Source organism: Pleurodeles waltl, chromosome 8, assembly GCF_031143425.1.
Source record: "Pleurodeles waltl isolate 20211129_DDA chromosome 8, aPleWal1.hap1.20221129, whole genome shotgun sequence".
Classification (NCBI taxonomy): Eukaryota; Metazoa; Chordata; class Amphibia; order Caudata; family Salamandridae; genus Pleurodeles; species Pleurodeles waltl.
The window spans coordinates 1,513,202,731-1,513,229,237 of record NC_090447.1 but is presented as its reverse complement, the minus strand read 5'-3'; the positions used below and the strand labels follow the sequence as shown (position 1 = coordinate 1,513,229,237).

The window sequence follows — 26,507 nt, the reverse complement described above, 5'->3', positions numbered from 1 at the left end:
CCGGAAGGTACCTTCCAATTTACTCGCATGCCTTTTGGTCTGGCTTCCGCTGCGAGTGTGTTTCAGCGATTGATGGGTCAGATGTTTGGAAAATTCAAGGATGTATTATTTTTTCAAGATGATATACTTGTGATGGGTGATACCGTTGATGAGCACAACGTCACACTGAGGAAAGTACTCAAGATCATTGGAGATTCTGGTCTAAGCTTGAATAAGGAGAAGTGTATTTTCTTGGTAGAGGAAATTGACTACCCTGGGTATTCTATTGCTAAAGGCAGTATTAAACCGAAGAAAAGCCTGTTGGAAGCCATCAAATTTGCACCTGCACCAGCTGACAAAGACCAGTTGAGGTCCTTTTTGGGACTGGTGGAGTATTACTCCAAGTTTGTACATAAATTTGCGAGCAAGACTGAGTGTCTAAGGAAGTTGTTGAGGAAAGGGACTAAGTTTTGTTGGCTTGAGGAACAAGTGGATGGTTTTAATCGTATTAAAGGTGAGATTTGTAGTGCAGGTATTTTGTCAGCTTTTGATATTAATTTACGTTCTATCCTGACTGTGGATGCCAGTGGGACTGGTTTAGGAGCTGTGTTGTCACAAGTTCATGGGAAGCAAAAGAAGACAGTCGCGTTTGCGTCTCGTACGTTGACACAAACGGAACGGAACTATTCTGTTATTGAGCGGGAAGCTTTAGCGGCTGTTTGGGGCACAGAACATTTCAGAACGTATTTGTGGGGGTTGGAGTTTACTTTAAGGAGTGATCACAAACCCTTATTGAGAATATTATCGGCTGGTGGTGCTGGTAAGGGGTCAGCAAGGTTAGCTAGACTTTCTGCAAGATTGCAAGAGTATCTGTATCGTGTAGAGTATGTTCAGGGTTGGAGAAATGTTCAGGCTGATTGTCTGTCCAAGTTGTCTCTGGATTGGGAGAAGGTGGATGCCCAGTTGGTAAAGTCTTGTGATACAGATGATGCTGTGGCCTCTATTGGTAGTGTTGTTGAATGGGGTTTAGGTACATTTACATTGGATGAATGGAAGAATGAGATGGCAGTTGATGATTGCCTTAAAAGTGTTTTTAGATTAGTTTCCTTGGGAATTCGAAGGGAGAGTACGCTTCCACTGTCTGTCAGGCCTTTCTTGGATGTGTTGGATGAGCTGTCGTGTTGTGGGGACAGTGTATTGATGCGAGGGGAACGTTTTGTTCCGCCTGTGGGACTGAGGTTTAAGTTATTTTCTTTAGCTCATGAGGGTCATTTGGGCCAGGGGATGACTAGCAGAAGTTTGAAAGAAAATTTTTGGTGGCCTGGTTTGGATGGGCAGGTTAAGTGTTGGGTGGAGCAGTGTGCACTATGCAAAGAGAGTGAGAAAAGGTTGAAAGTGGGACTGGGTAGGGTGGAAGGCCATATTGAAGATCCGGGAAAACCTTGGCACACGATTTGTTTGGATTTCATTGGTCCACTAATGGAAGTTCCCTTTCAAATGCGCTTTGCTTTTGTTATTGTGGATGTTCACTCTAGATGGTTAGTGGTTAGATTTGTACATGATGTTACCACGACCACGACCATAAAAGTTTTGGAAGACATTTTCATGGAGGAAGGTATTCCCAGGGTTCTTATCACGGACAATGGCACTCAGTTAACTTCGAATGAGATGTGTTTGTTCTTGAAGAATTGTGGAGTGCGACACACCAGGACTTCTCTGTACTACCCACAGGGTAATGGAATAGTTGAGAGGGTTAACAGATTAATCAAGGGAACTATACAGCTAGCTTTGGCTAATCACTGTAGTGTGCAGAAGATGATAATTGATGTGGTAAGAGCATATCGCTCCACGATTCATAGTACTATGGGTGTGTCTCCTTTCAGTGTGATGCGGGGGAGACCGATGGGGACGAAATTGATTCCTTCTTGGCTTCAAGAGTGGGTTGCATCTGGTGGTAGTAACAAGACGGGTGTTCCCGGTCAGCATGATCACGGATTGAGTGTGGGTGACTGGGTCAAGGTTAAGTCAGGTAGAGTAAGAGCGGGTGTTTCAAAATTTAGAGGCCCCTTTCGTGTGAAGAAGGTTGGAAGATTTCAAGTTGAGACTGAGGAAGGAGAGAAGTGGAATGTGAGAAATGTGGCTCTTTATCAGAAGGGGGGGAAGTGTGTTTCGAGTCAGGTGGAGGATGAATGTTCTAGCTCTTTCTTTTGGAGTGTTGATGGTGAGTCAGATATAAGTCACAGTACTAATTCTGATGCTGTAAGAAATGAAGGTAGAGAATCTACTCCTGGTAGGGGTTATGTTTCTGAGGCTGGAGAGAGTGAATCACAAAGTGTAACTCAAAAGATTGAGAAGTCTCGAACAGAAGGAGTGGTTTGTGAGCAATTGACGAGGTCTCGCAGATGTCCTGGTTATCTTAAAGATTATATTTTGAAGTGATTTGGTTTTATAATTGTTTTTGATTTAAAAAAAAAAAAACTGTATTATTAAGTAACAACTTGTTTTTGTTTAAGTTATGTTTTATGTTAGATATTTCCTTTTGTACACAGTCTATGTGAAGGCAAGAGGATAAGTTGTGTTTGGGTTCGGTGCGCGCTCTTCAGAATGTTTGTGTTCAGTGGATTCGGGAGATGACAGTTTGCTGTTTCTCCGAGTTGCTGGACGCTAGGTCGCGCATTACCATTAAAGCTGTTTATAATACCTTTATTGTGGACCGAAACCTTTATTCACCACAGTCTGCAATGGCAGCTCCTCCACTATGGCGGAGGAGAGATGCCCCCCTCCCGCCCCCAGCAGCAGAAGCTGCAAACCTTTCACAACAAAAGGATAATAAACTATATTTATTATCCTTTTGTTGTGAAAGGGGTGGGGCCACGGGGGTGACGAGCAGAGAGGGGAGTGTGCGCATGTGATTTTGGCCGGCCGTCTCAGGCTGGTGAAACACACATGCACACTGTGCTCTCTCCAGCCCGGCACTGTGTTGCCGGTCTGGAGAGAGCCTGCACAGGCTCCCAGTCTGCCTGGGAGCGCCCTGGCTGGGTGCACCCAGCCAATCCTAACGCTGCTTTGAGCAGGGTGGGATTGGCCGCAGGGCAGGCTGGGAGCCGATGGAGGATCGGCGGCATGGAAGTACATTTTTTTTCTTCATTTTATTAATCTTCCCTCCCCGCGCGCTGCCCCGCACCTTCTAACTCCCGCGAGCCACGACTGTTGGCCTGACAGTGTAAGGAATGAGCGGTGAAAACCCTGAGCCACAAAATAGAATGGCCCTCGTGGACCTGAGCTGGACCCCCCAAAGCACCTCGACCTTCCTGGAAAGAGCTAAAAGCACACCTGTCCTCCTAATTCTCTACTCTACCCTCAGCAACGAATGCCCGACCGACCCCCCTATAAACCAGCCCCCAGCTGTCCGCTGCAAACCCCATGCACCTCTTCCAACACAGGGAAGACATGCCCAGGGGTTTCAATGGGATGAGAAAAGTAGGGGGTTTCTAAAAGGGGCGTGGATAAGAAGAGTAATGTCCAAGAGGTGTGGCCTATGTATTTAAGAGGAGGTGGGAGGGGCCTATAAACATGTTTACTAAAATCCTGTGCGTCCCACAGCGTGCCACCCGACCAGCATTCTCTGCTTCCCTGTGAGCTTTCTGTTACTGCATCTCGACATATAACAACAACAACAGAAATGCACCTAAAACAAGCTAGGACTATTGGCTTTGCCAATGCTTGCTAGCTGTATAAGATAAACTATATTGCGAATAATTAGATTTAAAATGGTTCAACCCTGAAGGCAGACTGTGAATTAAAAATTGCCAGGTCTGTGGAAGAGGTTAGTGGTCTTCGAAGTGTCTCAAACACTCGCGTTTGTCTCTTCACACCGCCTCCCCTGCAGTCTCTCTGTGAGACACTTTCTCCCCACATCTTTCTGAAATCCTCCATCTGGGTCTCCCACGCCTCATCTCTTTCCTTTTCAGCACATTCTTTTTAATCCCTTCCATACATCTTCTTCACCCCCCCCCCCCCCCACACACAGTGAAGACACCCGCCTCTAAGCACTGCATTTCCGCATTTACTTTCACCCTGTCTAGATGTGACAGCTGTGCGGGTCCCTCACAAACTTTCAGCTAGAACTGCAATTACCGCACCTGACCCCTGCCCTGTGAGCTCCGAGGCCAAGGAGGGATGTTTGCTGAACATTGCTTTCAGCCTCAACCCCAGAGCTCTCCATCACACCCTGCCACAAAACCTGCGCTCACACAGACCCCTAGAGGCCCCTCAGCTCACAGTGGGCACTTCAGGCGACTAACGTGCTGCACAAAAACACGAGACACTATTTCCTTGAAAAGGCGAACAGTGCTAGGGAATGAACGAGCAAGAATATCAAATGAAACCTGGATTACAGAGCTTTATTTTCCAGTTCTTGTTGAGAAACCTATCCGTGGTTTGCCAGTTAAGTTAAGGATATGGATATAGGTAGTGGCAACGGCATTATGTGGCAGAGGAGGGCCACAATATGCAGCAAGGTTGACTAAATTATGTGGCAAAAACATGCAAATTATGAAACCTAATGTGGCACATTTTGTGATACTATTGCTACATAAATGTCTTTTTTCCCCCAGAGTTAATGCTGTGGACAAAGGTTTCATCTCATTACTATCAGTTTAACATCCAAATGCATAATTACTCAAAAGAAATGTGAGCGGTTATAGGACCTTCCCCGCCGGACAGTGCTGCCTGGACGCTGAAAGACAAAAATATTTCACCTCTGACAAGACATGCTGGCAGTCCAGTCCACATAGAGATGTGAGAAAGTCACTTGAGAGGCGAAATATCCATGTTTTCTTCTGCAAAATGACATCTAGCAAAACCCCTCCTCTTTGTCAGTTCTCTGCTAAATACCTTACATCGCATGCTGGGGCGGCCCCTTCGCTGTGGCGGAGATGCGTCTCCCCACTGCTGAAGGGCAGCAGAAAGCAGAAAAATAAAATGATAAAACTATTACAATTGCATTTTTCACTTCCTCAGCGAGTCTGTCGAGTGAAGGGCGGTCCCATCCCCTGCAAAAGCAGGAAGAGGAGGAGTAGTCGGAGTGCTCTAAGTGCGCATGTCAGTTTGCCTAACCGACATGCGCACTTAGAATGTTCACCCGAGCTGTGTTGCACAGCCGGGTGGAGATCAAGCGCAGTCCCTCACTGAGCGGCATTTCAGCCCGCTCAGGCCAATCCCTGCGCCTCTCTCATGTTGGGTAACAGCACAAGAGAAGCCTCTGGATTGGGTGGGGAGAAAAGCAAGCACAGAGGCAGCAGGAGTGACAGGAGCAGAGGAACGCCGAGGCGGCAGGTAAGTCTTTTTATTTATTTTTTATTTATTTCCACCATCCCTCCCCCCTCGCACTCCACCACCAAGCGGTACTGGCCGCAGCTGCCACTGAACACGAGCTATGTTTACAGTTTATTTGGTACATCCGGGGGTGTATCGGAAACCCTGATCTGAACACAACTATGGCTTACTCACAGGTATGATGCACTACAGCCCTGCCCCACCTGTTCCTAGGGTTCCCCCATATAACAATATTGAGTTGTCAAATAGCTATGTAACGTAGAAGATTCCCCAACGCTCGAGGGCTGACCTTCCAGCCTTTTCTATTGGACTAATGCACTAACTGTAGAAACCCTTGTTTGACCTCGTTGTCACAGATTCCAATGCAGCCTTTCATCCTTCAGAGGTCGATAAAATGAGTACTGTTGAGGTGGGCAACAGTACACGTCATCTACTTCTGTGTCAAGATGCCCTTCTGGGGGAAAGTGTGTTTTACATATAAACACACGTGTAATACTGTAGTGTGCAGTTTATGAGCTCTTGTGCTACCCAGGGGATTCCTCTTTCTAACCGATCTCTCCTTGTGGGGCACTCTCCCCTGTCAACCCATTTACTGAGCCAAGTGGGCAATGCCTAAGAAATCTGATTACCACTTGTCACTGTTTGCTGTGCCAGCATTGACAACCTCTGCCTGCTTCGGCTTAAACCTCACTAAAGAGGATCCCTCACATCTTTCTAATCTCATTTATTCACATTCCAGCTCAGTGCTTCGGTGGTTTCACTCCAGGCCCTCTCCCGAGCTCCTCTGGTGGCCTGCGGGGCCACTGCATTTTATAGACTCAAAACCACAAACTCCAGAAAACAAGCAATGAGTCCTCTGCTCTTGCTTTTTTGGCCCGTATGTTTCCTAGCGGTCCTCTGCTATGGCGGTGGAGCGTTGCCCTCTGTGCCGCCACCACCAGCAGCTGCAAAACTTCAAAAACAAAGAGTAAAGCACTGGTGTCAGTGCGCATGTGGGTTCTGCCAAACCGACATGCGCACTGAGCTGTCTCCAACCTGAGCTGCGTTGGTGGGTTGCAAACAATCGGAACAGCCGCACAGTCTGCCTGGGAGCGCAGATCGAGGGCGCTCAGGCCAATCCCAATGCTGCTGTCATGCTGCGAGCTGCATGAGAGCAGCGTTAGGATTGGTCATAGGGCAGTCTGGGAGCCTGTGCCTGCAACAGAGCCAGAAGAGCGGCGATGCAGCGGGCATTTAGGGAAGCTTTTTCTTTGTTTCCCCCCACCCCTTTGCCCCGACACCAGCTGCGACTGGTTTTCCTTCAAATAGTTTCACGTGCACTTGATACCAGCCGGATGGGCAGGAAAAAGACGAGATACCCAGTACTACATGGTTACTCACAGTGAGAAGGTAAACATTATTCGTTTTGCCTGTGTAAACTTTTGCAGGTCTAATTCAAAAGCCTCATTTATTTTTTCTTTTATTTTTACAATGAATCAGCTAAATCTTCACAAATATATAAAAAAAACACCCAATGGTTGATAAACTGAGGAGCACAGCTGGCGCTTGCTAATGAAGATTGGGTAATAGTGAATTAGGAAGTATAAATTCTATAATACAGAAGATTGGGTAATAGTGAATTAGGAAGTATAAATTCTATAATACACTGCCTACAGAGGGAGGGGGAGAGGAAATCCAACTCCCACAGCCACCAAGACAATAAATGACCACAATATCCATGCTGAAAAACAGAATTCACCACGTGGATCACAAGGGATCCGGATTTCAGGAACTGTTTCTGCTGGTTTTCGAGGCCATGAGATACCCACACAACTCTCTGGTGCAATGTCACTTTCCCGTCAACCAGATCCCAATACCCAACCTAGCGGGCGACCTGCAGTCTCGAACAAGGAGGCTTTTCCCTTCCCAATTTCAAGGAAGATACACAATACTTCTGTAGAGCCATGGGCCATCTTCAAGAACCAGGACAATCGACTTGCACCGGGGTTAATTGATTTTGAGTTGATGGATCCGTGATCCTCAAGTCTTTCAATAGCTGTACCAGATATCTGATGAGACAAATGGGGATCCCGGGGAATCACACAGTGACCCCTTGAGACTTGGCCGTCTCATCGGAGCGCACATTTTGAGTTAATACTCGAATGTAAAGTTTTTTTTAAGCTCCTTTTTAAAAATTAATAAAAAAATAACATTACAATTCATTAACCTGGAATGTAAACATCAGTCTGGACTTAAACATTTACCTATTTAGAAGCATTTGTCCCTTTGAAATAAACAGGTTTACTCCAGACCGGTCCTCGGCCTGTATGAGATGCAAAGCTCCCGGATGGATTGACAGGTCTCCCCAGGCTCATATAGAGTGCACCACTGAAAACCATAGACTCCCTGCTCTACTCTCCCCTTCAGCTGCAGGCTCACAGGAAAGGGTATCTACTAGGAAGAGGTCAATAGAGGTCATATAAGGGACATGGTAGGACGCCCCAGCATCTCTCACACTGTGCCATGTCTCACCGTGGGACTTGCAGACGAGTAGGACTGGATCAAGGCACCCTCTCAACCAAACCTTTCCTCTGTGGTTCACTTAACTAAGTTTACATAAGCAATCTCGCCATGTACCAACTCCTCGCAAGTCATCCCTCAAGTGCCCCAACTTCAGCTGCCTTCCCTCTCTGGATCCCCCAAGACCAGGGGTCTCCAACCTTTTCTATGACAGGAGCTACTTTTGGCCAATGAAGATCACCCTGAGCTACTCATGAACATTATCACTGTTAGTATAGTTCTGACTTTCCCATATAAGATCACAAATATGGATCACTCCTTGCAGCCCCCCACTAAAGCAAATCTACTCTTGCTCCTTCTGCCATTCATTCATGGCCGAGTGTTAATTTACAGACTGTGATTGACAGAATGAGGTACACAACATGACCAATCTCTACTCAACGTTGATGCACTGCGTGGGAATGCATGGGGTCATGTTGCAGACCACCTGACTGCAGCAGACTGTAAGTGTGTGTTTTTGTTTTAGTGTGGAGACCGGACATTGGTGTTTTTCGCTGGGACTCCAAGGGCCTGAAAATGTGACTCACTATTTCCTTCAATGTGCCCAGACCCTCATTTAGACCTAAAGGGATGGGTTTCCATGAGCTACTTCCAGGGAGCTGACGAGCTACCAGTAGCTCCTGAGCTACTGGTTGGAGACCCTTGCCCCCAGACCATCATCTCTCCTGCACCCTTCTTCCAAGGTCAGAAAAGCATAACACACTACCCAGCAAGATACTAGTTTTTTTTGGAGGTGTGGGAAGGATACACCATCCTGAACACTCCTTCCTCACTCCCTCTACTTTATTCCCTCCCATCCTTTCTCATGGCACCTCTTTTGCATCTCCCCCGCCTCCCCACCAGCATCTAGGAACAATATTCAAAGTTTTGTATAAACAAAGCGTTAATCAGTTATATAGCAATAAACCGCACTGTCTGCAGCTGAGAAGCAGTGGCCTTGTCCATGTTGACATCCTCCCTGTTCCAAGAGGGAATCACCAGTCGTCTTGGAACGTGAACGCTCTTAGCCGACGAATCACAGGATGCGTCCAGACTCCGTTCCATCTTGTATGTGCACTGATCTGGCTATCAATACAGTATCAAGAGTCATTAACTACACTGAAATACACTGCGGTTCCAATAAACTACCATTTAATAGTAGTGGAAATCACAGGCCAAGTGGAATGCACATGGACAGTGTACCTAGTCATTGAACTCCAAACAGAACGCTCCTCATCTAAAACATGCGCACGACAGTACCGTCACGCACAGTAAGGGTGACCTTGTAATGGAGTCCAGGAAGGGTCATGTGACAAAGGAACCGAGGCAAACAGATGTGCAGCACCAGAGGCCAATTGTTCTACACAAGCGAAGAGATGGGCAGCTACGCGCGCGTACACACATGCAGTGCTACGTACTCACCAATAGGGCTGACTTCCACTGTGGCGAGGTCCAGCTCCTTCTGTTGTATCCGCTGCCAGGATCCATCCGCCCCCTGCACCCATTCCTGCACCACGCAGCGGTATTCACCCCCATCCTCAGGCAGTGCATTTGTGACCATCAAGCGGTAAGCGTCACCGGGTGTCTTATCCAGGCGGACGCCACCGGTCCGACTCCGGGCTTCGTATTCGGGGCCGGGCTGAAGCGCCCCCTGGTGACTCAGAGAGAGGACTTCTTGCCAGGGCCCGCCTCCAGTCCGCTGGATTTCCCAGGCCACAGCCAGGTGTGTGTGCTCAGCCGAGGCAGAGGAGGCCAAGCACTGTAACTGGAAATCTCCCCCCTCAGTGATGTTTGGGGACACCAAGGACCGAGACTTCGACCGGCTGACTCTCAGGGCATCCGGGATCACTGCGGAGAGAAGAAAGAAGCAATCACTATAAATTCTCAAGTAAAGCCACTGGTGAGCTCCAAAAGAAGACCTTGTACGAAGAAAGTTTCATATTAGGCCTCTGGCACAGGGTACCCAATGTACTCTGAAACCTGGGTCAACTAGAACCGGTTACAATACTAAGCCACTACAGCCTTATAGCCCGCCGTAGGGGCTATACCGGCCATTAAAGGCCCGCTACAGCGTTAAAGACCCTAGCTGAAGGTGAGGGCCTTTAACAAGGGAGTGGGACTTTAATGCCAGTACAGCCCAGCTACGGAGGGCTGTAAAGATATTAGAACGTTACGCCACAAGAAGGCAGAATGTCCCAATAAATAAAACAAAGACCTCACGGAGCCCGTGGGGATTAAAATGCCCTCTGGCTCTGTGAGGCCTTCTTCACAGCAACAGCTGTGACCAACTTTGGAAGGTTGCGGCTCCGGGCTTCTACCGGCCATTAGAAGCCCAGAGCTACTCAACTGTTTTCAATGGAGCTCCCAACATTCCAATTTAAATAGCCACGGTATTGTCATCTTATACCAGCAGCCTAACTTCATGTTGCCACATTGACTCTAAGATCACAAGCATTGTTTTATAAATATACTAACATAAACACGGCTCTCAAACCCCAATAAATATAAATCCACATATATTTGGGGGCATGACTCTAGCAGCAAGTCACAGACATCCTAGAACTCTGGGATTTATTCAATCACAATATTAGATCCTTTTTCTTATTAGCCTAACCCCAAGATCAAAGGAACAGGGAAGGGAAGGGTACATGTTCTAATAGTTACTAAAAAACAATAGACATTCGGCATTAAGCACGAATTACCCCTTCTTAGGAGAGGGGGTGGTAAAACGTTGCCCCTTTCGGCCATGGCGGACATGTTTCTGATACAAGACTGGATGTAAGGCACAGGGAGTTGGGGAACGAAGTGGGTATGCTGGGGCTGCCACCACATTTAATTAAGAAAGTTGGGGTTCCTAAGAGCATCAAGATGTTTTATGTGGATATCACTAAGGAACATGGACTGTGACCCTCTGTTAAATAACAATTTTTGTGGATCATAGCTTTATAAAAAAAATAAATAAAAAAAATAACATTCTACAATTCAACACATTTGTTACCAAAACCACATTTAATTTAAGCCAAAATAAGGTTTACCAGCAAACTTCAACACAACGTCGCTACCTCTGGTTCCCTTTCTCTGTTTACAGTTAGCGTAGGATCTAACTGGTAACTAAGGCGGTGTCCAACTCATCCTTTTATGTTCGCCCCGATAGGAGATTTCTCCTTCATTGTCTTTTCTTAGACCGTGACTAAAACTCACTTTGTGGTAAACAAACCAATCATGCTGATGGACTCATCGTCACACTCTCCAGTGGAGATAAACCAGTCATATTGACGGGCTCTTCGCTACACTCTACAGTGGAGACAAACCAATCATATTGATGGGCTCTTCGCCACGCTCTGCAGTGGAGACAAACCAATCATATTGATGGGCTCTTCGTCACACTCTACAGTGGAGACAAACCAATCATATTGATGGGCTCTTCGCCACGCTCTACAGTGGAGACGAACCAATCATATTGATGGGCGCTTCGTCACACTCTACAGTGGAGATGAACCAATCATATTGACGGGCTCTTCGCTACACTCTACAGTGGAAATGAACCAATCATATTGATGGGCGCTTCGCCACACTCTACAGTGGAGACAAACCAATCATATTGATGGGCTCTTCGCCACGCTCTGCAGTGGAGATGAACCAATCATATTGATGGGCTCTTCGCTACACTCTACAGTGGAGATGAACCAATCATATTGATGGGCGCTTCGTCACACTCTCCAGTGGAGACGAACCAATCATATTGATGGGCTCTTCGCCACGCTCTGCAGTGGAGATGAACCAATCATATTGACGGGCTCTTCGCCACACTCTACAGTGGAGACAAACCAATCATATTGATGGGCTCTTCGCCACGCTCTGCAGTGGAGATGAACCAATCATATTGATGGGCTCTTCGCTACACTCTACAGTGGAGATGAACCAATCATATTGATGGGCGCTTCGTCACACTCTCCAGTGGAGACGAACCAATCATATTGATGGGCTCTTCGCCACGCTCTGCAGTGGAGATGAACCAATCATATTGATGGGCTCTTCGCTACACTCTACAGTGGAGATGAACCAATCTTATTGATGGGCTCTTCGCCACGCTCTGCAGTGGAGATGAACCAATCATATTGATGGGCGCTTCGTCACACTCTCCAGTGGAGACGAACCAATCATATTGATGGGGACACATGTCATATAACTGCATGACTTCTCTGCTGAACACCATCTGTTGGACTTGGCCCTCTCTGCGAGGTCATCTCCAAACCTTTTGCATTCATCCTCCTGCTTTCTGAAAGTGTTTTCGTTGGCCTTCAGGACTCTGCACATTTTAACACTGCAAATTAAACTAAAGTGCTTGTGCTCGCTTGCCTTACAGCCAATTGTCACATTTATTTTCCATGTAAGTTCCTAGTAAAGTGGTACTACATGTGCCCAGGGCCTGTAAATGAAATTCCACTAGAGGGCCTGCAGCACTATTTGTGTTACTCCCTTAAGTGGCTCAGGCCCGCCACTGAAGCATGTGTGCAGTTTTAACCTACCATTTCGACCTGGCAAAATAAACATTTTGTCAGACCTAATCCTTCCCTTTTAATACATATGTCACCCTGAGGGAAGGCCCTTGACAGTCCGCAGGGCAGGGTGCAATGTATTTAAAAAGTATTTTAAGTTTTACATGTCCTGGTAGTGAAAAACTCCTAAATTTGTTTTTCACTACTGTGAGGCTTACCCCTCCCATAAGATAACATTGAGTCACCTTATAACTAGGGTTCCCGGTTTTATGGTCTTTATTTTATCAACATTTCCGCCTCTATTTATCCATATTTACTATTTTTGTGCTTATTTTTTCTGTATTTAACCATTTTCATAATATTTAATGTATAAATGAAGCTGCAATGGGTATTTTTCCACATTTATTAAAAGGATACATTTATACTAACATGTGAATGTCTACAACGTTTCAAAAGTATATAGTGCAACAGAATTATCTGAAAACACTTGCATGTAGATTAGCATAAATAACCATAGATTTGTACTTATTTAAGCTTAATTAGGAAATCTAAAGTTTTTTTTCATCTCCCCACCTCTCAATCCGTACCCCTACTGGCCTGAGAATCATGACCGACAGTGTAGAAAATCATCGAAAGAAGGCCCTTCTGTCTGCACTTTTGTGTGAAAATCAGTAAAAAAGGAAAACCGGGAGCCCTACTTATAACATTTAATAAGTGGTAATTTTTTTAACTCGGGCAGGTAATAAAGTCAAGTTTGGTCTCTAAACAATTGCAATTTAAAACCCTATGTAATAGTAAAATCAAATTTTAAGTCGGAGTTCTGAAAATGTCACTTTTCATTGCTTGAGGCCTGCTCTGCTTGCTGAGAAGGAAGACTGGACCTGCACACTTCATCCCAGGCTGAAGTGTCTCCAAGGGTGGGCTGACTGACCTATTCTGAGCTACAGGGACGTTACAAGCTCTAGAGACCTCCCTGCATCTGCTCCGCTGACCTGCTGTCTGGACCTGCAACTGGAACTGCCTGAGCCCTGCTGGTTTCTGCTCGAGTGCGTTCCTGATCCCCAAGAGGTGCCCCTAGGTCACACCCATGGTGTGGCACTAGTTGAATATATCACAGGAAAAATCTAGGCCTGGGCAGAGTTCGCAGAGTTGTGCTACGCGAAGCTCCCTGAAGGGCCCCAAAAACTCGGCTGCGCTACACGGAGTTCCACAAGCAGCGGAGCGCATTAGATCACGCCGTCTGTGCTGATTTTTAGTGCCAGATGGTTGTCCCGTGCTGAAAAATCAGCGCAAACTGCTCCCCGTGCAGCACAAGAGGGTGCGGTTTCTTTTCTGCCGCTCGAGTTGATTTTCTACTCGAGCTGCAGCTACCTCAATGCGAACGGAAGGTTTCTCAACGTGAGCAGTTGCAACCATACTGTGACCACTTGCGTTGAGAAATCTCGCCAAGAAGTGGTCTTGAGTAAGATTTTCCTTGCTCGCGCTCGCCAACTCATCGTTGAGGAGCACGAGCGAGGAAAAAACTCCACTATGTGGAGTTTTTCGGAACTCTGCGCTCTATGTAGAGTGGGAAAAACTCTACAAATTCAACAAGCGGAGTTCATCGCCCACCACTAGAGAAATCCTTACATTTTCAGATCTTCATGACAGCAAGTGGGCCTGTTTGTGCCAAGATTTTGCCGACAGCCAATGCGAAGCCTCGGTGAACCCAACTCTTCGCACTAAAGCGACCACCAGTGAAGATCCGGCAATGTGAGATCGGCACTTTGCGCTGCTGTATCAACAGCCCGTAGTGACTGCCAACGAAAATCTCCAGCAAGGGCCGTCCACGACACCCTGACTGCTCTCTGCTCTATAGCGACAACCATCCTAAGCTCTTCCCCTTGTCCTTCAGGGCCCCCTGCACCACATACTTGACTCTTCACACTAGACTTCAGAAGGTAACTCAGCAGGACTAACCTGGCACCTGTATCCGGTCTGCGCTCCATTGCGATTGGCCTGAACTTGTGACTCACACTCCCTCTTGCACGACCAGATGGCCGCAAGTGAGGCTTTGTGCTCTTAGGCGCTCTCCTTTCCTTAAATCTTTAAAATGACATATTTTCAATTCTACGGATTGGATTTTTGTCATGCTGGTGCCATATAATTTATTAAAATGCACTCTATTTTTCTAAATTGGTGTGGGAGTTTTCGGGTGTTATGTTTTTCGTTTGAAGTGTGGCTAAGCCTGACTGCTTTTGTGGGAAGCTACCAGGGGGTTCAGCACAGGTTAATTTTTGGTTTGTGTCTCACCCTGACTAGAATTGTTGTGGCTGTTTGGTAGGGTTTCACCTCCCTCAACCAGTAGCCCAATTTCCTACGATATCGCACAATAAAATTGATAAATGCAGCTTTTGAGATCCGGCTTGGTAGTGCAGATGTCACACTAACTTATGTGATAAACCTAAAAAAGAGCTTTCATGACTACTACAGACAGAGGGTTTGACTCCACTCACATTTTGGTGGAGTGGAGTACATGTTTTGATTGAGCAGAAGCTGTGTGCTGCCACAGAAAACGTACTTACCCTCTAAGAGCTGTAATCCTTTCTACATCAAGTTGAGTGAGCAAGAGATTGTTATAAAGTCTACCTGCTGTGTTACAAAGGTTGAGATTTAGGTCAAACACACACCACTGCAAAGATATATGTCTCCTAGATAATCACTCCATTTGTTCTTCTTTGCCAGCAGCACAGGTGGGCGGATGCCAGTCAAGAGGGAAGTGTTGTTGTATTGCAGTCCTAGGGACCTCTCACCTTCACTTTCAATCACCAGCGTCAGACATACCTTGACGTGGCACTTCAAGAGAGAATGGTCTTTACTTCTTTCTGGTGCTTAGTTTTAAGATTTATGGGCTGGAGAGACTATCCTCTGCCCCAAACACTTATTACTTCATTTTTAAGAATTACATTACTAATATAATATTTATTTTACTTGTATTAATATTGTATTAATGTTATGTTTTATTTACTTCAAATGTAATATATTACATAATGCACTTTTAAATCACTCTTCCCTAATGCCTGAAAATCCTTACTTTTTCTTAATACTACCATTCAGTGGAAAACTCCATCAATGATACATTCCTCGACCTCTAAAAAACACGTATTACCCCTTTAAGCTACCCTTCTCTGAACCCTAAAAACCCTTGCCACCCCCATCGATCTCTGCTCTCTAGAAAGAACCTTTAAAAGCCACACTTCCATGAAACCTGAGACGCCTTACTACTCCTTCACGCTACTCTTCCCGGAGCCCTCGAAGCCTGTTACTACTCCTTCACGCTACTCTTCCCTGACCCCTAAAATCCCCTACTACCCACCAATTCTACCCAAACGTGCACCCTGAAAACCCTTACTACCCCTTAATGCTACCCTTCCTTGAACCTTAAAGCCTTCCAGTACTCCTCAAGGTGCCCTTCTCGGAACTCAAACCCTTTTCTACCACTTAACACTACCCCGAACCTGAAAACCCCTTACTACCCTTAAACCCAATAAAACCCTAACTATCTCGTAATGCTACTCTTCACTGAACCTTAAAGCCAGCTACTACCCCTTGAAGCTACCCATGCATGACCCCTACTACCCCTTACTACACTATAACAGTACCCATCCCTGAACCCTAAAAACCCTAACTACCCTGTAACGCTACCTTTCTAACTTTCTGTGAACCCTAAAAGCTCTACCCTTTTACCCTTTTACGCAATCCTTTTCTGAATTCTAAAAGACGTTTGCTACTCTTAATGCTACCCATTCCTGAACCCTACAAACTACTTACGTCCTCTCAGCCGAGTGACTTTTGGAGGCAGTGGGAGCCTAAGGGTAAAGTACTGGGGAAGAACTCTGAATCAAGCAACCGATCCCCCTGTAATTCCTATTTCTAAGGCACCCTTGGGGTCCCCCTCGTGATCCCGGTTATTGCTATCGCCTCGTCCCTCCACCCACCTTGTCAATGAGTCCGGTACCGTAAACTCTAGGAATGAGTTCCCGGATGATATCAGGGGTGTTGCAATAAGGCCCTTAGTGGGGTCGAGTAACACAGAACCCTTCCCTCTTTAAAGAGTTAGAGCATTTTTGGGGCATCAGTGGACGTGGGGCCGTGCTGCTGTGCCGAATTGCCATTGGGAGAAATGAGCACCGCCCACTAATAGAGTCCTTGACAGAAAGTCGAATATTCTGCTGCTATCCCACAATTCAGCAACATTGTTACCACACCTGGTTACCATGACAATGCCTCAATTTGGTAATACGGTTACCACAACTGGTTATCATAACATTACCAACAAACTAAGGGAAATGTTCAAGCATTGATACCGTCACCTTTTCAGCTGTTATTGATGCAAAATTAGCCCTGACTGTTTGTTTGTGCTCTGGTACTAATAGGCACTGAATGCAGTACTTTTGTCTGAATGCAAAAACAGCATTAAATGCACTGAAAACGACGTTTACAGCTTCCCACATATTTAAATGATACCCAAAGTAGTAATTCTGTGAATGACAAAATACACCAAATATTCGTGCCTGACTATTCTAAATGTTTCGTAATAATGTCCTATATAATTTAGGTAAACTTCCCTTTCAATGTCTGGCTTGACAGCACAGCTGTATGGATGACAGATTTTAAACAGTTCTTTAAAATATGCATTGAGTGGGCTTATGGCTCTGTCCTGAGGATTATTTGCTCTCTCACTTATGCTATGCGCTGGTGATAGACCACTCCGCCTCACACGAAGCACTTCCTTTAGAATGCAAGAGGGAGTATTCAAAATCTGAAAAAAACTCAGTTATGTGGTTTGTCACATTGTGATCTTTTCCTCCTATACCCATTGTACAGAGAAATCTAAATCTATTTTTTGCTACTTTTCCCAGCATTGGCAAACCTGTGATAAAAAACACATCTGTGCATATAGTGCACACGAGCATAATTTGTGAGTGCCCTGTTCACATCTGTTGGTAAATTACAGGCGGACCTGTTGGCATTACCAATGCTTGTTTAAATCTTTTTGCGCCTTACAAACCTTACGAAATTGGAAACCTCTTCTGATTACTCCTCCTCCACTAGATCAGGAGTACTTGAGTGTTCTCTGCCCACACGGTACAACAATGCACAAGGTATCATCTTCCAGGAGTGATGCCTTCAGACTAGAAGCACATCAAGCAAGACGTCTTCTTTAAGTCAGACATCCTCATGAGCTTACCTAATGTGGCAAAGAGACGCGGATTGGTCCCTTATCCTCTCATCACGTGCCCCCCGCCCACCCAAACAGTGTGAGTTTCACCAGAACAAACCTCTTAGGTCAATTCATCATCACCAAGCGGAGGTTCAAGTGAGCTTGTCCACTGCTCAAATTAACTCTTATTTCCTGATAGTAATCCACCACTAATCCTTTGAGGGTTCCGGAGTAGCGTGCTACTCGTCGAAAAGCGCCTTGACATCTCATCAGGGGTAGTAAGCGCTATATAAATACAATTATAATCACCTTCATGTATTAACCACACCCTCACCCTGTCCTCTCGCCCACAAAGGCAGCTCATTGATAGGATTAGATCTTCACACACTTTACTCCTGTGCCTCTGCTCACTACTTATGTGCAGTCACTACAGGCTACAAATGTATATGTTTCAAATCACATACTCCGTGTTCTTGCCCCTGTTTCTGGTCACGTGCACATGACACTGTGGTACCTTACTAAAGATGAGCCTGAGGGTTTAACGGTTTCACCAGCTTCCTGACACTAATAGTAAACTCACCCAGAGATTCAACTTGTAACTCACCCTCACTCAAGCTCAGCTCCTTAGAGCCCAGGCAATGGATGCAAAGCGCTTTCTTCCTCTAAGACCCACAGATGGGGCCAAGCGCTGCCAAGACATTACAGAACCTCCTTTCAAAGACCCCGTCTTAGGAAATGTCCTTCAGAACTGGCTAAGACAAAGTTTGTGGTTCTGCACTTCAACTACAAGACACACAGACATCCAAACTGATGAACGGACACCACCACACTACACATGTACGCACTACCACACACGCGTACCTAGCATAATAACTGGGATTCTGTACTAATATTGCACCGTTCAAATAACTCCGAGCTCCACCGTGAAGCCTCAGCAGGACTCCATCAGGCTTTCCAGAGACAGCCTTGGTCCTCTCCTGTAGGCCCTGGCAGAAGGCCTTGCCTACAGTCCCGCACCCATGTACTTCTCCAGTGATGACCCAGTAGCAAAGGGTGGCAGGGTGGGACTGGGACACAAAAATAGGTACGAGCACTAAAATAAAAGTGCCCCCCATTAGCGAACCAGGTGGCTAAAAAAAGTGGCCCACATATGCAGACCAGGTTCTTTTTAAACTTATAGGGACATGCTGTACGAGTACTTTGCAAGGTATCGGAGACTGCAAGCATTTGTGTTTTCTATAGCCAAAGCTTGTGGTAATATCAGGGAAATCAACAGTAAAAAGCCAGCCCACCTGGCCATGAAACAGGCCCTCAACTGCTAAAAGCGATCCACACACCGGTCCATAAGACCAGCTCATCAGGCGCTGCCTGATGGCCCTATAAGCAGGGCCACGGGAATTATGCGATTGTGCGCCCACTGTGTTTTCCACATAATTATGTTTCTGCTCCATCTCCCGCACAAGCCATCATCTGCTGCATATTTAGCATATTTTAACAAAAACATTTTTTTCTAGCACAAATGGATCCAAAGTTACTAAAATCGCAGAGAGATGTGCTGCTGCTTTGTCAAAGGTCCTTTGCAAAGGTTGACTTCTCACCTCTCTATTGCTTATTACATGTTTAGGTGTTAAACTGAGGTGCAACGTATGCCCAAGCCAATGTTAAACTAATGTGTAAAAAATAAGAAATCATGAAGTAATACTATCAGACAATGTGCCATAGTACGGCGCATAATTTGCCTTTTCTTGCTGCATAATTTAGTCAGCCCTGCTGCATAATTTGGCCCGCTCCTGCCGCATAATTCTTTTGGCCCTCTCCTGCCGCATAATTCTTTTGGTCCTGCCTTTAGCCCAGTCCACAGTGATCGGTGGTATTGGTGGGGGTACCCTCAACACGAGTGAAACTGCCACTCTTGCTGGATAGCAGATCTGTACTGAGTGACACAGGACACACCTCGTGGCACAGCCTGCCCACACCCAGCCTAGTGGCCGCCACAGAATGTCCAATAGGCTGCAGGAAGCAGAGGTTTGTGCATTCACAGTCAAACAATACTCCATACACCTTTAACTTAAATGTTCTTTCCCAAAACTCAACTCACAATTTATGGAAAAATTCAAACAAAGGAATGGTTCCAATGTTTGACATGTCCCAGGATGCAGGAGCATTCTTGTTCTCTGTACCTTTCCAGACACCTGCTGTCACAGCCAGTGGTAACAAGTGTGCTGTGGACTTTGTCAGACATGACCTTGTCTTTGCAGCGCGTGAGATCTGAGGCAGACTGAAAGCCTTGCATCTACCCGTGGTCCTCGTGGGATGCAATCTCACTGTCAGGAGAGCCACTGACATCATCAATGATTCAGATGTAGGTCTCGGGATGCAAATGTATCTCATTTGGATGCCCTGAGCATCTGTCCAGGATCCTGTGTCCGCAGTACTTAATCTGTAAAAAATATAAGTGCCAGGGCCCTTGTCAGGAGGCCACGGCAGCCCGCACCACCCATTGCCCCAGCGTGCAGTGGCGTGGACAGCACTTTCACGCCGGCTAACCACCACACTGCCACAAGTGTGACAATTTAGACTTTGAGGCCCCCAAAACTATAAAAATGACTTGGGTGACAGGTATTAAATGTTTTAATTAAGGCTCCCAGTTTTACGTTTTTACTGATTTTTACAGATAAATACAAACAGAAAACAATGTGTTTCCCGTCAGTATTTATTTTTTAAAACGGATAAATACTGAAAAGTGTGCTTCCAATTAGTAACTTTCCTTGTGGTCTGTAGTGAATTCCAAGACAGCAGATGAGCAGACAGCATGGGGAGTTAAAAAACAGATTATTGAGATATCTTTGAATACAAGCATTTGTTAAAATATATTTGTAGTAAATTGCTAATATTTACCTGTGGGTGTAGTGTTTTGCTATATTTGGCTGCTGACTTTGCTAAAACTCGACTAGCTTCAAAGTACGAGTGCATGTTTATCAGTTAAATAAATATAGAAATGTACCATTTTTTAATCCACTTATTTGCAAACCACAAAATAAATATGAAAAATACTAATAAAACGGCCAAAAAATAAATATGGATAAATACAGATGGAAACGTTGAAAAAAAGAAAGAAAAAAAAAAACATACAACCGGGAGCCCTATTTGTAATTTATATTGAATTAATAAACAACTGTTGTTCTGCTCATCTTTAAATTACAGAAACAGCACCACCATGTGTCAGCTCTCATAAGTGCTGGTTCTGGCAATTAAGTGCCGGTGGCAAGCACCGGAAACCACCAGCACAAATTAAGCCCTGCCTGTCCTCAAGGACCACTGTTGAACACGACTTTATGGAGCAAGTGACAGACCTACTTGTCCATAAAGGATTTTATGATACAGCTAGCCTGAGAAGGAATAGTTGCAGGAGGCTGTCAATCCTTGTTCCCAGCCTGGACTAGTCTAATCATTTAAGGTGGGGGTGGGGAGGTCGGGCAAAAATCTAGGAAGGGCGTTTCCATGCCAGATTTTCAAAATCATCACATTTGAAATTATTTCCATTCACATTCATTAGTATGCAGATGTTTTTGAAGCGTATACTTTGTAAATCTAGATTTGATCCTGCCCGCCTGGACCTGCACTGGACACCTCTAAGATGTGTAGGTAGACCTCAGAAGGACTGATGCTGCTCAGCATTTTACAAAGTCTTTAGATGGGCAGTTCTGAGAATGGTATCACAACAGGGGTCAAACCCCAAACAAACATCAGAGGGAGCGGGTCTGCCTTCATCCAGGAGGAGGGGAGAGAGCAGGTGGTGATGATAAATAAATGAGAGAAAGTCAGGGAACCAGAACTTCAAGGAGCCTGAGACGAAGGGCTTGGACACAATCCAGGGTAACCCTGAGACCGAGCGAGGACTGCGAATGCTACAACCCTGGCACCATCAGACTGAAGGACCTGGGGGTACAATGACTTTTGTTACAGTTTTAGACTTGCTCTAATATTTAGGTTTCTTGGCAGAAGATGTGTTCCACACTCATCCTTTGTTGTCAGCTAAATAGTGGCTTAACTCAGACTGGTTATGCCTCATTGCCTTGGGAAGGGTTTCCACTCTTAGGGGCGCCACTTGCGGACATGTCTCCATCCACGAGACTGATTTCTGCCTCTCCTTGGTTTGCGCACTCAGATTACATAAATTGCACATCATTGCTGGGCATCGGGTCTGCTTTCGGTACCGGTGTAATGAATATTTTTAGACGCAGCGCTGCCTGGTCAGCAGGATGCAGTAATACAGCCCTCCTTTCTGATCAATGCTCAGGTGACCTCCAAGAAGGTTCTGCCCGCCCCCCCTGACCGCCGCGATGACCTAACGTGTGGTCTCTTGCCAGCCGAATCTCCCATATTTCAGTGTGTGTGTGGTGTATGGTGGGGTGTGTGGGTGGTGTATGGTGGGATGTGTGTGTGGTTGGGTGTGGTGTGTGGTTGGTGGGATGTGTGTGTGGTGGGATATGTGTGTGGTTGGTGTGGTGTATGGTGTGATGTGTGTAGTTGGTGTGATGTGTGTGGTATGGTGGGATGTGTGTGTGTGGTGTATGGTGGGATGTGTGGGTGGTGTATGGTGGGATGTGTGTGTGTGGTGTATGGTGGGATGTGTGTGTGGTTGGTGTGGTGTATGGTGTGATGTGTGTAGTTGGTGTGATGTGTGTGGTATGGTGGGATGTGTGTGGTGTATGGTGTGATGTGTGTGTAGTATGGTGGGATGTGTGTGTGTGGTGTATGGTGGGATGTGTGTGTGGTTGGGTGTGGTGTGTGCGTGTGGTTGGTGGGATGTGTGTGTGGTGGGATGTGTGTGTGGTTGGTGTGGTGTATGGTGTGATGTGTGTGGTATGGTGGGATGTGTGTAGTTGGTGTGATGTGTGTGGTATGGTGGGATGTGTGTGGTGTATGGTGTGATGTGTGTGTAGTATGGTGGGATGTGTGTGTGGATGTGCCTCTTGTGCAGCCCAGGGTGTCAAAGGCTGTCTGAACAGCATCCACCCTGCGTGGGTCCGTGGCGGAGTCACGGGTTCACTTCCTGTGTCAGACTGAGCCCCAATAGGTCCATAGCTTTGATTCTATTCTAATAATTCAACTTAGAAAGCAAAACACGAGTCCCTTTCTGAAAAGCAGGTGATTCCGGGCAGTTTCTGCTCTACGCATCTATTTAAACCGTGGATGGGCTATTTTAAAAAGGCCGCCACCTGTTCGGTGCGTCTGTAAACATAATTACCTCTCCACAATTGTTGGTTCTATTGTGTATTTTGCTTAGACATACATGGAGTCAGATGAAGCACCCTCCCTCACCTTGGAGACACATATAACCCCCCTTTCCCCTTTACTGCTCTCACTACTTAGCCTCACGCTCTGTTTTTGTCTGCCACACAGCTGGGCTTCACTCTGGACACAAGGTGTACACTACTGCGTCATATCCGGCTGCCGAGGGCTATACCAGTTGTTAAGGGCCCTAAACGAGGGAGATGGCTTTAAACATGTGGTGTTGCCCGAGGCAGAATGGATGTGCGACTATTAGAACATACCACCTACTGATGGTAGAATGTTTCAAATCGTGGGTGCTCACAAACATTTTCACAGGAGCCAGAAAGTTTGTTCTGGGTGTGAACAAAGGCCGCATTGATGTCAGCATGGTGGCAGTCTGGGGAGTGTTGGGGGGATGGGGGTAAGGTGGGTGTAGGGGAAGAAAAACATGTACATATAGTCGGCTGAATTACACAGTATGAAACCAGAAAACCTAGGATCAATCCTGGCTTCCTCGCTTAACCAAATTGTGTGATCCTAGGCAATTGTTTTATTGGACTTTCCCTCATTTCTCTTCATTATCACATATAAGGGAACCTTGAAATTCTTGATTTCAGGATGTGCGCTGTACAAAACCTTCTCCTGTGTATGATTTAATCAGCTATAATGCTGTTGATGTTTAATAGCATCCCCGGCCACCCATAGGGTGACTAGCCTCTTAAGTGACTATCGGAATTGTTGTTCAGGGGGAGAGGGGGAAAGCATTAATGTTCCTAAATACATGTTTGAAAACTTCCACTTACAAATACATCTCAATGCACTGATATAATCTGATGTACTAAGGTGAAACAGTTCTTGTAAATGAGCACACTTTTTGAATTTTGAAGAGACTCATGCTGAGTCCGGAAACAGCAGCCCAGCACTCCTGTTGACTAGGGCTCCGCATGTAAAGTCAGGAGGGTCACTTGCAGCCCTGGGCCCTACTTTGAGTATCACTGTTTTCAATTCTGCTGTGTCATAAGCAGACGGTCCGTATCAGCTATTAATGGCCCTGAGCCTCTCCATTGTCTTCAATGGAGCTCTCAACATTCCAGTGTTTCTCATAGGTCGGATATATGGTACATCAACCAAAAACAGAGCCGCTAAACTGGGGTCCTTATACACAGCCAAGGCAGACCAGAGAGAGACCATTGGACCCCAACATTCACAACCTCAAATTAACAGCTCATACCAAGCCAAGGGATGGTCAAGCCCTTGACAAGACCTGGGGCCACTCCCAATAAACTACATAGATCGTAGACCGATCACTAGCACATCTATCGTGAACAACCACGCAGCCATGAGTACACCACTGTGGTTACAGCTCATAAAACAAGGCAGTCTCTTCTGGGATGGAATTATCAGAATCCTAGCAGAAGGGTACCAAACCAGCCTCCACCGCAAGGCCATACGAACGTCAATTAAATATGAACTACATAAATATATCTGATATAACAACACTCTGCTTATAGTTTGATATACATAGTGCTGTGAAATATTCTCCTAGCTACCTTAGCACTATACAAAACAGTTCACATAAGAACTTTAAAACAATTGTGTTAATAACTCATGGTAATTGTGTGTCCAATGCAGGCCTCCTTGTCTTAGTTAAATCGTGGCATCCTTTTGCGTTACTGGAGAGGTTAGAAGATGTATTGGTTATTTTTCTGTAGTGGAAAAGATAACCCTCAAAGTATTTTTTACACCAAGTGTGATCCACCAGTCCATCTTTAAGACATTGTGTCCCATACCTACTTCACTCGTGGTACCAGCCATGAGGTGTATGGTTCCGCCTCGATTCTGGAAGTTTTCTTCTTGGCACTGGAGACCTAAAGGGGCCTTGGAGTGTAGAGAAAATAGTTCTCCTCACCAAGTCCAGCATCACCACCAACAGGCCTTCTCGAATGTTCCCTTGTCTGATGATGTCAGCTGGGGTTTTGCGACCTATTCTGACTTCATTCAGGGATGTCTCATTTGACCTTTGACTTCAGAGGCTTTCTGAGTGAGCAGTGACATAAAAGATGGAACAAAACCCTACATATCTGTTGTCCAGCTCCTGCTGTGGGTCAGGCAGGGGCATAACTTTTGGGGGTAGGGGTGTTACACCACCTAATAAATATATTATTTAATAAATAGATGGGTACATGAGATTTCATTTGGCTACAAGGGGTCTGTCGGATCTCACCTGGGATTTTTAAATACTTACTCAGACAAAAACACAAAGATACACTTTTGTTTTTAAGGTTTTAAAACATGGTTATTTTACAAAATACTGAGTTTTAAGTACCCCTCACAATCTGCAATCCTTTCCCTTTCCACTGGTCCTTAAATCCCACTCATGCGCTTCTTAACCGCTAGGGTCAGGAACCTGCGCCATATTACTATGGTGCTGCGCCCTGGACTACAGACACACTAATGTTGTGGGCATGCCCCTTGCTTTCCTGCCTACCTCCACGACAGTGCTAATATCTAAAAACTTTAGACTACTATGTGCAGCCCCTACAGTGCCATCTCTATAAGGCTAGACCCCCACGGACCACTGTGCAGCCCCTGCTCCTGCAGCAGAAAACCATGTGTAGTACCTCAGATACCACAGTAATCCGGCAGGCCTGTGGTTACCACAGGGATCAGTGGTGGCACTCTGTGGTGCACATATACTCCCAACATTCGGCACGTCCCATGACATTTCAGCGCCTTGAGACCCTCACAGGTGATTTCCCACGCTTTATAAATCCTTGATTGATTGACTTACCTCTAACGTGCACAGATGCTTCGTAGTTGCCCCGGACTGTGGCGTCGGTGCTGGGTGTCGAGCACTTGTACTCCCCCTGGTCGCTCGACAAGATGTCCTTGATGCGTAGCTCCACGGCACTGTTGTTGGTACGCCGTAGTTCGATCGCCCCGCTACGGACGCGGTCCCGGTAAGGTACATCCGTAAAGGAGGAGTCCCAGGTGCTCACCACGCCCTCCAGGCCCGCTGATCGAGTCACCTGCCAGTCAAAGTTCTGTTCCAGGGGTCCTTCATAGTCGCTCACCTCGCAGGGGATGACCACTTCCGTGCCCTCAACCCGCAGAAGGGGCCCAGCAGGGACCTTTACCACTCGCCCTATGCAGATACCTGAAAGGACAGAAGAGACGTTCCAGGTTAAAAATCACAGGACACACTGAAAGAGACTGCCTTTCTCCACATGTGACAACTTAAGAGCAGCATAAGAAAGTTGGAAATATTGATCATTTTCAAACAAGGCCAGGTTTCTAATACTGTCACAGGGTGAGTGCACCCCAGGAACACCTTTAAAAGTCCTAAAGAGAACAATAAGAGAAATAAATTCAAAATGCCATGGGCGGAGAACAGCGGACAGTCACTCTGAGAAAGCAAGACTCTGGGCAGGAGGGTAATGAATGTGGCAGAGGGCACACAAATGTATAAACCTGGTGGGTGTGGGGGCTTCCCTGGCACTTAAGTGCTCACTCCAAACACGGGCACGGCCATCAGACCCGCTTCCTAAGCAGGGAGGGGTGTATGAGACTGCAGGGACTTGCTTCTCTACAACTGACTAAATGTGTCAAAACACTGAATATTTCATATTATTTGCAATGAGCCTTTCAGAACAATTGCAGGAGAGTTATTTGCA

At 46.1% G+C, this 26,507-nt stretch overlaps 1 protein-coding gene across 2 annotated transcripts in view; it reads right to left on the bottom strand.

Moving 5' to 3' along the window:
• Window positions 1–26,507, bottom strand: part of PTGFRN (prostaglandin F2 receptor inhibitor) — a 378,388-nt gene that overhangs the window by 227,703 nt on the left and 124,178 nt on the right. For both annotated transcript variants that reach the window (XR_011194649.1, XM_069202804.1), the window contains exons 2-3: window positions 25,625–25,990; window positions 9,277–9,702 (exon numbers count right to left, since the gene is read on the bottom strand). Coding sequence is in view for 1 of the 2 variants with exons in the window: in XM_069202804.1 (XP_069058905.1) it covers window positions 9,277–9,702; window positions 25,625–25,990 (792 nt within the window). In the remaining variant the exon portion in view is untranslated. The remainder of the gene's footprint in view (window positions 1–9,276; window positions 9,703–25,624; window positions 25,991–26,507) is intronic.